Genomic DNA, 13616 nt, shown 5'->3' with positions numbered 1-13616 from the left:
GCTTTTAAAAAAAAAAACGCTATGCGTCGCCAGGTGTTTCATCGGATTTGAGGTGTTACCTCCTTTGACAGCATCACAGTATCAGCTTAAAGCCCTTGTTGCAGGCTGCTAAGTTTGCATATTTTGCTGTGAAGTACAGCCAGACTTTTGACCGCTTCGCCTTGGGCATTTCTAATCTGTAGCTCTGCTCTAACAGAACGTACGTACCTGGCCCCGCCTACTATCCTCGGAAACGTAAAATGATTGGCTAGAAGTGTATCACAGCTCAGGAAAAAAAAAAGCACCGAAATAAAGCACCGAAATGTGCGCTGCTTTTCGGTCTGGTTACTACCGTTTATGTCAGAACCGGTACCCATCCCTACTGCTATGAATATTTGTATTGGCTACACTTGTTTCTGATCTTAGTAAAGACAATGTAAAGTCATTGAGGATGAGGCTCAACAGTACAATAATCAAATCTATCGTGATAAGTCTTCCAGTTTGATCTGTATTTTTATTGTTTCACCATTTGAGCACCATAAAGCAATTCTTACTTTAAATCTTACATTTTTAGGAGAAATAATTTAGAAATAATCTCACCCAAAAAACAGAAGAAATATTTCCACATTTCCACGTATAGGTCACAACATTACTTAAAAAAACAAAAACAAAACAAAAGAAACAAACAAAAAAAAACATGGAGAGGCAAGATTTCAGCTGCAAGTTAAGAAGTTTGTGCTTCTGTGACCAAACATGAACATGAATGAATAAAACTTTGTGGCCTTTTGAAAGTCAGTCTGTACGTGGTTTGGTTCACAAACCAAGAAGTATAACTGAAAGTTCTCACGTAGCTACAGGCTTATCTGCACCATCTTTGCACTTAAAAACCCCCTCAGTGATCTTATGTTTTTCTCCATCAGCCTTTAGAACTAAAATAGTAAGAACAATTCAATTTATTATAGACACTGTGCTTTCATTTCTGCATTATTAACTGGGGAAAAAAATCAGAGGACACAACTTCCACAGAGTTGAAACTTGATGTCTCTTAAAAACACTTTAGCTCTGGTGTGAGTGTGGTGTCATTTTATTCTTGTTATCTAACCTCAGTATGTGTAAAGAGGAACTGGAAGTTAGATCCAGTTATAAGTGAAATGTTTAACACAACGAAGCAACATGTGGTTTGTTGCAATGCTCTGTGAATTTACTAAGTATGAATTCAAATTTTAAAGTTACTATGGCAACATGAGTAAAAATATAAAAATAAAAATTTTTAAGGAATAATTATTATAACACAATTAGATACACAACAAAACATCCTGGCATCTCACATAATTACAATCCACAGCAAAAATGAAAACAATGAATAAGTGTTGGTAATGGTAGAGTTCATTCACTCATATTGTAGGAACAGGGTAATATCTTCTGACATATCAGTGTACACTGATATGTTTGGCTGTACTTCTGTCAAATCATAGAGTGTATTATTCTGATTTATTTATTTATGTTTACTGAAGGCTGTAAGTTGGGTCATCACAAGTTCTTCATATGGAAGAATTTGTGATGACTCACAGGTTAGTCTCCTGTGTTTGGGTCTCAACCAAACCTAAAGCCAGAATTTAACCACAAGGTAAAAACATTCATAGGTCTATGCTGAGATCAAAAGAACCTTTTTCACCACAGTACTGTATGCTGATTTTTCAGCTAACAGTCAAATAAAATCTACATGTTTTTATGCAGCATGAAATAAGAATTTCAACATAATTTCTCATAATTTTCTTCATTTAAAAGACTGAAATGTTAAAATACAGCCTGCAAAGCAGAAAAGGTGTTTTGGTACATTCACTCCCAGTGACTCCCAATCTGCTGCAAGTGGAATATTGCAGCGTGATAATGATACACAGGACACTGCAAAAACTTGTCAGAGTTTAAATGATAAAAAAATTGACCTGGTCAAATATGTTGACTTCAAGCAAAAGAACATGTTTGTATATTATAGAGAAAGGAAACAACACAACGCAAGAAACAAACATCTATGTTTGCAATGCACAGGAAATTAAACATGATGCACAAGTGCTGCGGTCAAAGCCACAGGCACTGTTTGAGTTTTGTGGAAAAGGGAAGGAAGCACAGAGAGACCAATCAGAAGAAAAAACTGTAGAAAAATACTCTTGTCTTATCTGTACGATACACAACTCTTTTCTGTCTTTCTTTTTTCTGCAAAGTAAAACTGTTTGATTATCTGAGGATCAGAGTGCAGCAGGCTGGATGTGATGATGGGGCACTCTTTGGTCTGCATGATGGGCTTTTTCTGTAAGTACACTTCTGACCTCGTTTGAATGGCAGCGATTAATGAAAATGTTTCTGATCTGTGAGAATTACAGTGAGTCACTGCTTTAACCTGTTTACTTGAGAGCTGGAACAAAGCAGACTTGTGAGTTTTTTTTACTGAATGTTGGATGCTGGATCATTTATAGTTACACACTGTGTTACAATTATTTTAGTTATATTGTTTAGTTTGACAAGTAGGAGCACAGAAATTTGATGATTACGGTTCATCTTTTAAAAAGAGCCTTAATTTATATTGATTTTGATTTCTTCAGTTGTATAATGTCTGATGAAGTTCTATTCATTATTTTAGTGCTCAGTACAGTCATCTATGGAATGGCTGAAGGTAAGAAATTGTTATATCATTTGCAACTTTGCAGATGGTTTTCACCTGTCTTTCATTTCCAGTCATGCCTAAATCGTCCCCTTTTTCCTTGTCAGTGTACTTGTTTTGTTCTTTTGTTCTCCCTTTTTAAAGACCGATTAGCTGGTAGAGCTCCTTATTATTTATTTAATTTTGTCTCCTGCATTGGGCTTACACCTCTTCACAGATTTGTACAGTGGCACATATTTACATGTCTATGGGCTCTACTGGAAAAAGGACAAAAAATACTTTTTTCCCTGTAATTTGGTGTTTGAATGATAGTGACTTTTTGTGTGCGTATTTCAATCTGTGTATAATCAATAAATATTTTTTATTTAGAGTGATGAAATTTGTTTCTTAAATTGGTAAAAATAAATTACGTTTTATAGATTTGCAAATGTGTGTGGAGCTGTACTTAATTCATGCAAGTTCATGCAAGGTGGGCTCACCTGGTCATTCTCAGGTATTCACCTAGTTTTGAAGTCAATGTTGCAGAAGAAGGGGAGAAATAAACCTACAGCTGGGAGTGATCGTGGCTCAAGAGTTGGGTGTTCGTCTTTTAATCGGAAGGTTGCCGGTTTGAGCCCCAGCTCGGACAGTCTCGGTCGTTGTGTCCTTGGGCAAGACACTTTACCTACTGCCTACTGGTGTTGGCCAGAGGGGCCGATGGAGCGATATGGCAGCCTCGCTTCTGTCAGTCTGCCCCAGGGCAGTGGCTACAACTGTAGCTGCCTCCTCTAGTGTGTGAATGTGAGAGTGACTGAATAGTGGAATTGTAAAGCGCTTTGAGGTTCTCGAAAAGCACTATATAAATGCAATCCATTATTATTATGTGTGTGACAGATGTGGTGGGTTTGCAGACTTTCTTTGTTCCACTGAGCTCAGAGGCTGTGATCACTGTTTCTGATGGAGGCATCTACAAGACTTACTTAACAAACCATGCTTTGCTTTATTTTTGCTCTAAACCCAAGAGCATTAAACTCACGGCCACACTGAGAGTAGAAAGAATAATCATAGCAGCAGTTATACACTGTTCATCTTTAAACTGCAACTACTGTCTGTGGCAATCCCTTATTATCTAATAAAACCCCTTGTCTTTGTTAGAAATTATTTTAACTGACCTATTCCTCTATTTGCCACCTTATTCTACTTTATTCTGTTGCTCCTATAGAGCACTTTAAAATATGGACTTTGAAAAGTGCTTCATAAATGTGTGATTACACTTACATCTTACATCCTGTCATTGAAGCTAAGATCCAACATGAAAACGCATCAGTTATCCGCAAGCCACAAGGCGGCACAGAAACAACATTTAAATAAAGAATAGATGTTTTGATTATTCCACAGCTTTACAAACACAGGACTTAACCCAAAATAAGAAACACACAGAAATGTCTACTGCAAACTGAGATTACAAACCCAAAAGAAGTAACCCAAAAAACAATAGCTAACCTCCCAAGACTAATGATAAATAGCAGCTCACTGCTGCTTACATCTTCAAGATGCAGATCAAACATTAAAAGTTACAACATAACACTTATGCAAGTGGTTGGGCAAATTTTCCTCTGTAAGTGGAAAGCCATCTTGGCTCTTTATACTGAGGTCCTCTGGCTCGGGGAAGTCACAGCCAGGCATTTACACAGTCCAGTCAACGTGTATTATCATTATTATTATTATTATTATTATTATTATTATTATTATTATTATTATTATTATTATTATTATTATTATTATTATTATTATATGCACTCTGTGTCTCGCTACCTTATCGTAGTGGAGGTTTGTGTGTCCCAGGAACACCAGGGAATCCCTGTTGCTGGTGGTGCACTGAGTTGTGGCTGAAAGGTGGTTGATGCCTATTGTGGTGGTAACCTATGAACCAGCTGGTGGACAGCAAAAGTGAAGGGAGCCATCAGGGTGAAGGAGGAGTCCTATCGGGCTTGGTTAGCCTGTGGGACTTTGGAGGCAGCTGATTTTTCTTGGCAGGCAAAGAAAAACATGGCTCGGGCACTGGCTGAAGGAAAAACCTGGGTGTGGGAGGAGTTCAAAGAAGACAAGGAAAAAGACATTTGGACTTTCTGGATTCTGTCAATTTCAGACACTATTCTATAAAGTTTGTGGGCAGAGTGCTAGCTAAAGGTCCAGCTGCTGTATTTAACAGGGAGACAAAAGATAGAGAGCTAACTAACTCAGAGATGGAGAAAGATAAAAAAAAAAGTCAGGATCATCTTAAACATGTCAGTATTCGGCTCTTTGGCTTTCCATTTATTTTACTTATTTGTCAGACTCAGTGTTGTCTGTTTTATTAGTGCTGATCAGGGTTAAAGCTGGTAAAGTCCTGATAATTATATGTCTTTAACTTGGTCAGTATAATATGAAAAGTTTTAGAAAGAATTCTGCAGAAATATTAAACATTTTTATTAAGAGCTATGATAATGTCAGAGAGTGTTTGAAGATGACCAGATGATGAATGTATAGTATAGTACGACTCATACAACAGTTATAAATACACAAGATCAGATCTTCATAATGAAAAGCATTTTTACAATCTGTTCTTATTATTGTTTGTCAGCTTTCCTAAAAGTGTGCACCAGCTGATGTGACTGAAACAATTGTGTGTGATTGTGTCACAGATGATGGTGATGGTCCTATCCTGGTGAGTCCTGTTCATCCTGTGACTGAGGGAGCTTCTGTTAGTCTGAGCTGCAGTTTGAGAACACAAAAAATACTTTCCAATGTGTTTTTCTATCACAATGACAAACTTATTCAAAATGATCCCCGAGGGGAGCTGAAGATCTCTGCAGTGTCAAAGTCTGATGAAGGTTTCTACAAGTGTCAGTACTCAGGAAGAGAGTCAGCACAGAGCTGGATGTCAGTTAAAGGTGAGCAGGATCAAAACATTTGATGGATTTTTGTAAAAATGATTTTCATGCTTGAGAAGAAACATTAGATTGTCTGTTTAATGCTTGAAGTCACCTGGATCTATTTTGTGAGAACTGAAATATGCAGTATAATAAGTATTATACTTTATTATTACTTAATTGTTATTAGTCATTTCAGCAGCTGTGTCAGGAGCTGACAGCTCTTCATCTCCTGTGTGGTTGATGGTTGGACTGGTTTGTGGAATCTCTCTCATTATTATTCTCCTGCTCTTGTTGTATCGCTGCAGACAGTCCAAGTGTAAGAGCCTCTTCTTTTCATGCTGTATTAGAGAGTTTATTTACTACATACACTTTAATTATTCACACATATACATGTATTCTGATCTCATGACACAAAATATCAGTGGAACAATTTATACATGACAAACATGTGTAATAACATTTGTCTCTTTCACAGATTCCTGCTTCACCAGGTTGGTAAAATACTTTTTATTATTATTTTAAACAAACATCAGTTACTTTTGAGTTTATTGTGTTTATTTCCTGTTTTAGGTCGATCCAGTCTGAGAGTCACAGTCCGGGCTCCTCCACAAATCATGGAGTCAACCAGAATGAAACTCATGTGTACGACTCTCTTCAACATGGTCAGTATTGAAAAACAGTCTTTATTATCATTATTAATATTGACTTTTATTAAACCTCCATTAACACAAACATTTAATAGGTTCAGTTTGTGTTCAGCAGTTTTTTAAAGAACATTTAAAGATCTTACAGTCCTGGTTTTGACTCACACAGAGTTTCTGTGTTTGCTCTGATCTTTAGTGTAACTGTAATAAAATGATTAATGTGAGCCTGGCTTGTTTTTCCTTTAGGTACTGCTGACGTCTATGAGTCAGTCACACAAGTGAAAAACAGAAATGGTACAGTATATGTGCTGGAAAGCACAGAGCAGTTAGAGATGAAACTTATATTTGATTTAATGAAACTAATTCCATGTTTTTACAATCCTGTAAATAAAATTATGAACATTTCAGGAGCAGATGAATATGAAAACGTCGCCTCCTCTCTTATTGAGTTTAAAGATCTTAGAAGAAAGAGTGAGTACATAAAACGCGTGCAGTCTAAAAATAAAACAAACATCCTTTAAAAACGTATTTGTTTTCATTTGTGGATGAATTTGATCACCTCACAGGGCAACACGACACACCAGAGGAGAGCGCTGTTTACTACAATGAAGATGGGATGCAGGTACAGTCACAACAGTCCCATGCAGTGTTTGGTTTGTTAGATCTCCACCTCACAGAAACACATAATGTACAGAGTAGGGATGGGTACCGGTGTCCGGTGCCATGATGGCACCGGTTCTGACATAAACGGTAGTAACCAGACCGAAAAGCAGCGCACATTTCGGTGCTTTATTTCGGTGCTTTTTTTTTCTGAGCTGTGATACACTTCTAGCCAATCATTTTACGTTTCCGAGGATAGTAGGCGGGTCCAGGTACGTACGTTCTTTTATGCAGAGCTACAGATTAAAAATGCCCAAGGCGAAGCGGTCAAAAGTCTGGCTGTACTTCACAGCAAAATATGCAAACTCAGCAGCCTGCAACAAGGGCTTTAAGCTGATACTGTGATGCTGTCAAAGGAGGTAACACCTCAAATCCGATGAAACACCTGGCGACGCATAGCGGGTTTTTTTTTAAAGCCGAGAAATGCGCCGTATTTGATGGCAGCAGCAGCCGTTCTTCTCTGCGTGAGTAGCTTAATGTTGTTCGTGTGTAATTTACGTTGAGTAGGCTAACCACGTTATTACATTAATGCATGTAAGGTGAACTAGCAAACATCATCATAGCTACATGCGGCTGTCCTCTTGTTTGATGGCAGATACTCCCTTTACCCTGGCCAAAAAGGCTAAAATGACCAAAGAAAAAGTGGAAAACAGCTAAACTGAGAGGTTTTTGGACAAAGTTTGTATTTTTTCCATTGTTTAAGCACTGCTTCCAGCTAAGAGTGATACCATATATGCCCCATAGCTGCAGAAAAGGCTAACATTGTTATCTTTTTACAAAAAACCAGCTGAATATGAGAGGTTTTTGGACCAATTTTGTGTTCTCCATTCTTTAAGCACCGGTTTGAGCACCGTTTGAGCACCGGCACCGTTTCAAAAGTACCGATTTGGCACCGGTATCGGATAAAACCTAAACGATACCCATCCCTAGTACAGAGACACTGGATACAAAGTCTGAGCTTCCTGGATGCTTTTATCACCTGCTGGCTGACTAACAGCTACTTTGTAACCAGTTTTACACATAAAGCTTTTTCTCCAGCTCCACACTCAGCTCTGTATCACCTGCTCTGAAAAGAAGAAAATACATTTCATTTCATTTTCACATTTTTGCACAAAAAGAAATCTTTACAATACAGAACACACAACAAATGATACCATGTGTATATCAGAGACCACATGTTTAAATCAATGAAAGTAAATCAGGATGATTTCCTCCTCCACACAGGTACAGAGGTGTGTCTGAGGGTCGCACCTCCTAAACAGTCAATAAGGTACAGTTAACGTCACACTCTTTGTAAAGACTCAAACACACAGAACAGAACTTCACTTTACATCGAGGGCAGGCAATGTTTTTATAATAAACTTTATTGTTCTCCAACAGGAAGCCACAGATGGGACAGGCACGAGGTGCAGCCAGTGACCCCATTAAACTGATGTTTTACTGTCCTTATTTTCCTCGAGTTATTGGTTCTGTTATTAGTTACCTAACACAACCTAATGTGAGTCTTTTGACTGAAACTAACCAAGTGACCTGGTGGAGTCTTGTCTTGTTGGCTTTATTGTCACTTCAACCATATACATTTAGTTCACAGTGAAACGAAACAACGTTCCTCCAGGACCAAGGTGCTACATGCAACATAAATTTACAACATAAGGTAACACTAAACTAGCTAACTAAGAGGCCTAGTTTGCTGGCTAGCAGAGACAAGACAGACTGACCTAACATAAATTACAACATAAATTAACAAAAAACTAACTATCTAACTATCTAAGGAAGACTAGGAAGTAAAGAAGTTAGTGCAAAAATCCAGTAATAATATTGTGCAAAAGAGCATTTACAGGTTGGTGTATACGATAGTTTGGTGGTGTAGGTCGGTGTGGGTCGGTGTGTTTGCGCTTGTGTTGATTAGTCAGTCTAGACTCAATGCTTGAGGTAGTTAAGTTAAGGTGAGTGATAATGTTGTGTGTGTGTGTATGTGTGTGTGTGTGTGTGTGTGTGTATGTTTCTATATGTGTGTGTGCGCGTTTGTGTTTATCAGTCCAGTCCCTTTTTGTTGAGGAGACGGATGGCTTGTGGAAAAAAGCTGTTGCACAGTCTAGATGTGTGTGCCCGAATGCTTCGGTACGTTTTTCCAGATGTTAGGAGTGTGAAGAGTGTGTGAGAGGGGTGTGTCCGATCAGCCACAATGCTGGTGGCTTTGCGAATACAGCGTGTAGTCGGGAGAGAGACCCCGATGATCTTCTCTGCTGTTCCCACTATCCGTCATGCTCTGTTCTGACAGAATATGGTGATACATGTGTTTTTATAGCTTTAAGCAGTTATTTCTTAAATCCAGCTTCACAGTCAGAGTTACATCTGTGTCAGTTTTTGAGAGCTGGGCTCCATGATGTAAATTAACCTTTATACATGTAGTGTTTCATGTCCACTTTAATGCTGAACACCTTATATGACATTTTCACACAACAATACTTCTGCTAAGTATTGATTTTTCTTTTGCATGTTTGCCATCCTCCATCTTCCACTTTTACTGATTTGGTTCATGTAACATTTCTGATGGTTTCATGTTCATCAAAATATTCTAATCTGCAGTTCCAAGTCTTAGAGATTACACTCACTTTACATTCACAGACTTGAAGTTGTTGCTGTTCTTGGGAGACATTTCTCTTTTGTTCTGGTATCAAACTGCCTCGTGTTTGCTGAGTTTCAAGCTCTTTCTGTTCACCTGTCAAACTATTGCTCATGTTTCCAGAGCAGCTTTTCTTCTGGGTGGTTCACCTGGTGTTTTCAGTTCATGTTCAGTTTATGTTCCACATTCATGTTTCCCGCTTCACCGTGCCAGCCCTCTGTCTCAGTGTCATTAGCTCTACTTCCTGTTTCATTATGTTCAGCTGTGTTCTCACCGGTCCCTAATCATCATCATTAGCCAGTGTACTTAAGTCCTCAGTTTCATCCTGGTCTTTGTCGTGTCATTGATGTTAATGTTGTCTACTCTGCACGTGTGTTCAGTTAAGACAGTCATTTCAGTTCAGCCAGTCATCTTATGTTTGGCTCATCTGCTCATCATAATAAACACCAGCCTTCACCTACCTGTGGGTCCAGCGTTTGGGTCCTCCTTTCCTCGCATCCACACTCGACACCCCTGACAGAATGACACGACCCTGCGTTGTGGACCCAGCGGACTCTGACCTCTTCGAGCGGCAGCAGGCAGCGCTCTTTCACTGGACGGAGGTGCTTTTCTACTCTCCTGGAGCACTCAAAGCACTAATGGGCTTCATGTGCACATTAGTGCTCAACAAATTGTTTAAAATCCAAAGAGGAGAAAGTAGAAAGAACATGTGACAAAATGAACATGGCTACTTACAAACACAGTGACTGTCCTCAGACAGCGCACACAACTGTCAAGTAATTCAGTTCAATTCAGTTTAACTGTCTGTTGCTGTAATTTGGTTCTATATAAATAAAAGTTGACAATTTTTATTATAAGGTGCAAAATCATAACCACAGTCGCCTCCAGGGGCTTTATATTGTAAGGGCTCTACAACAATACAGAGAAACACTCCAAATCAGACGGCTATGAGTGAGCAGTTGGTGACAGTGAGAATGAAAAACTCCTTTTTAACAGGAAGAAACTTTTGACAGAACCAGGCTCAGAGAGGGGCGGTCATCTGCCACCTGCTGGGGTAACACTGTGGAATAGAACCAGAAATGAATAATAACTGAGCAGCTTGACCTCACAGATCATTCGGTTGCTTTTGAAGACGATGACTTACTGTAAGTGTGATTCTGGGTCAGGAGTCTGCTGTGGCACAGAGACCCTCTGAAGCAGGGTGGGCAATTCATTTTCCTGAGGGGCCACATGAGAAACTGGGCCTGTTGTGGAGGGCCGCATCAATAAACTGAACTCAATCCTGCTGAGTACTAATTTGATCTCTGTATAAACTGGTACTGGTAAGAGTGGACGTTACAATTAGGCAACGAAAATGTGAAACAGACAGAGTTAGAAAAAAAGCCCCTCACAGCTTTTTGTTATTACGCTGATTGTTTGTCTTGTTTTGTCTCTGCAATAATTCAGTTTAATAAAGTGTTTTGAAATGAACTGAGTCACTGGTGAATTTTGAAGAGTTTTTTTTTCTGTGTCTGTGACTCTTTTACTGCTTTTTTACTTAGCAGCACTTTTTTATGCAGCTCTGCCATCATGTGTCAGAATACAGAGAGAACAGTCAAAGTCAACAACTTAAACACTTTTAGAGCTGCTGAGCACCAAAGCTTGTTTTTGACCTGTTTACGCTCTGAAGCCGTCTCACTGAAGACTTTGCAAAAGGAAAATATTGTTTATGTTTTGATAAATTAAAACTTTTTAAACCCTAAAAAATTGTTTTTACTATATTCAACTATACACAAATGTACAGTGATATTTTTATTCAACAAGTAAGATCATGCAGTGATAATATGAGATCAAACTACAAACATGGCATTACAGAATATCATCTTTGTTCCTCTAAGCAGCCACGTTGCCTACATGTGTGTCAAAGGCTGTTGTTGATATATAAATATAGTCATGATCCTGGGTTTGCACCCAGCGTTTTGGGTTTGGACTTTATGGTTTTGGGTTATTTAATATTCAGAGGTCATGATTCTGCCCTGTCTAGTTGTTATCCCTCTGTTTATGTTCTTAGGTCAGCCACCCTTCAGTTATCCCATTTCTTCTAGCCTGCATGGGGGTGACTTTCCCCTGCAGGCCCATCTTCTCCAGAATTGTCCTGATCACACACAAAAAATAAGAGAAGAGAGAAAACCATGGCAATTATGTTAATGCCTAAAGTTTTCACAGCAGAACACAAGAGGAATACTGTCTGGACATCACCGGTTCTGTACAGTATGAGGGTTAATAAAACCGTACTCATATGAATATGATGTGCAAATTGATTTATTCTTAAAATTTATTATTAAAACATATCAAACTGAAATCCTGAAATCCAAAATGAATCCTGGGATATGGTGGGCCACGAACGATACAGCCAACACATCCTTCAAATCTGGGGAAATGAAGGACGCATTTGTCGCCGCATTTGGAGGACTCTTCAAATTTGGACAGCCTTCGTCGCGTCGCTGTGATGTAATTGCCTACAAATGCAGCCATCGACGAATGCTACCCCTGAATTTGGACACAGCCTGTGTCTCTATGTGCGTTGTGCACACTTCCTGTTTTACTTTCATAGTCACTTGTGCTTTGTGCATCATGTTCAGTTTAAATTGTGTCCAGCTGTGCTTCCAAGTGTCTCCTCTTAGCTACGATTCCCTCCTGTGGTTTGTTCCCTTGTTTGTTCTTGTGTGTATTTATGCCTGCATCTCTCTCTGTCCTGCATCGCGGTCTCCCTCATCGTACAGCTGTGTGTTCTGCCTGCCGTTTAGGTTCAAATAATTTTTTTTGTAGTTTTGCATTTTTTTTTGTATTCCAGCAATACAGCTGGGTTTAAGTTAACCTTTTCTAAGAGTCTGCATTTTGGTTCAAATCCTCATTCCTTCCCTCTTCACACCGCCAATAGAATAGCCCTTTATTCTCATTGTACATGTACAATGAAATTAAGGATATTTAGATCAGACCATGACAGGAAGGATCACTTTTTAAAGAGACGTGGCTGATGGAAAATATTGTGTTAACATTTTTGAAACCGCAAGTTCGCAAATAGCTGCAAGTCTATCTGCACCATCTCTGCACTTAAACAAACATCAATGACCTCATGTATATGTGTGTGTGTGTGAGATAAAACATACGTGATCATGAGGGTGCAAAACCACAACAGAGAGTCAAATGGTGGGACTCCCCACCATTTGACCTTAGAACTGAAGAAGCTTCTCGGATGAGAGGTGAAACGTCTTCAAGCAACTTAAACAAGTCCAGACACTTTTCTTTGCAAGCTCCTTTGACTACGATGACCTGGATGACTGAGAACCTTCACAGATACACAACAGAGAAAACAGAGGAAGATCCAGGAGACCCAAAAACAAACACGTGTCCACACCAGCAGAAGCAACAAGGAGCCAAAAAGAAAGATCACCTAAAAACCAACCGGAAGCCGATCCTGTCAGAGGTTGGCCATCCCAGTACGAGCTGAGGACAGAGCCCCAGGGCTCTGGGCACATGCACATAAATGCACAAAGACACACACCTGCATCAACCCACCGTTCTAAAACCCTTCACCCTGTGTCAGTATTTCTGTGAAGTATGAATGAAAGTTTGCACGCAGCTGCAGGCTTATCTGCACTTAAAAACCCTCAGTGATCTCATGTTTTTCTCCATCAGCCCACAGAATGAATCTCAATGTCTCCTGAAAACACTTTGGCTCTGTGCTGTGATAATGTCTTATTCTTGCTATCAAACCTCAGGATGTGTAAAGAGGAACTGGAAGTTTGGTCATGGCCAAATTGAAATATTTAACACAATGAAGCAACATGGGGTTTGTTTCAGTGCTTTGTGTATTTACTCAATATGCATTCAAGTTTAGAGTTACTATGGCAACATGAGTAAAAATATAAAAATAAATGATTTAAGGAATAATTACTAAAATGCCATTAGATACACAATAAAAACCTCCTGACATCTCTCCTCTGTTTTTGACCTTCTGCAAATGATTTTTAGTTTTTAATAAATAATTACAATCCACAGTAAAACTGAAAATAATGAATAAGTGTTGATAATGTTCACTCGTATGGACACCAGAGTGATATGTCTTCTGACATATCAGTCTACACATAGCTAAACAGTTTGACTGAACTTCT

General features: G+C 38.9%; 1 protein-coding gene and 1 long non-coding RNA gene across 2 annotated transcripts in view; both read left to right on the top strand.

The window, feature by feature from the left end:
* Positions 1–6471, top strand: part of LOC113018855 (obscurin-like) — a 34568-nt gene extending 28097 nt beyond the window's left edge. Inside the window, exons 5-7 of the mRNA XM_080295350.1 lie at positions 5302–6023; positions 6103–6194; positions 6423–6471. Of these exons, the coding sequence (XP_080151476.1) occupies positions 5302–5573 (272 nt within the window). The 3' untranslated portion in view covers positions 5574–6023; positions 6103–6194; positions 6423–6471. The remainder of the gene's footprint in view (positions 1–5301; positions 6024–6102; positions 6195–6422) is intronic.
* A 112-nt stretch (positions 6472–6583) lies between these two features.
* Positions 6584–8585, top strand: LOC113018857 (uncharacterized). The gene is made up of 4 exons (XR_003271870.2): positions 6584–6647; positions 6743–6798; positions 8061–8106; positions 8217–8585. It is a non-coding gene; the product is annotated as an uncharacterized LOC113018857 (long non-coding RNA).
* Positions 8586–13616: the final 5031 nt, after the last annotated feature.

Source organism: Astatotilapia calliptera, chromosome 3 (genome assembly GCF_964374335.1).
Source record: "Astatotilapia calliptera chromosome 3, fAstCal68.1, whole genome shotgun sequence".
Taxonomy (NCBI): Eukaryota; Metazoa; Chordata; class Actinopteri; order Cichliformes; family Cichlidae; genus Astatotilapia; species Astatotilapia calliptera.
This window is presented reverse-complemented; position numbering and strand designations above follow the sequence as displayed.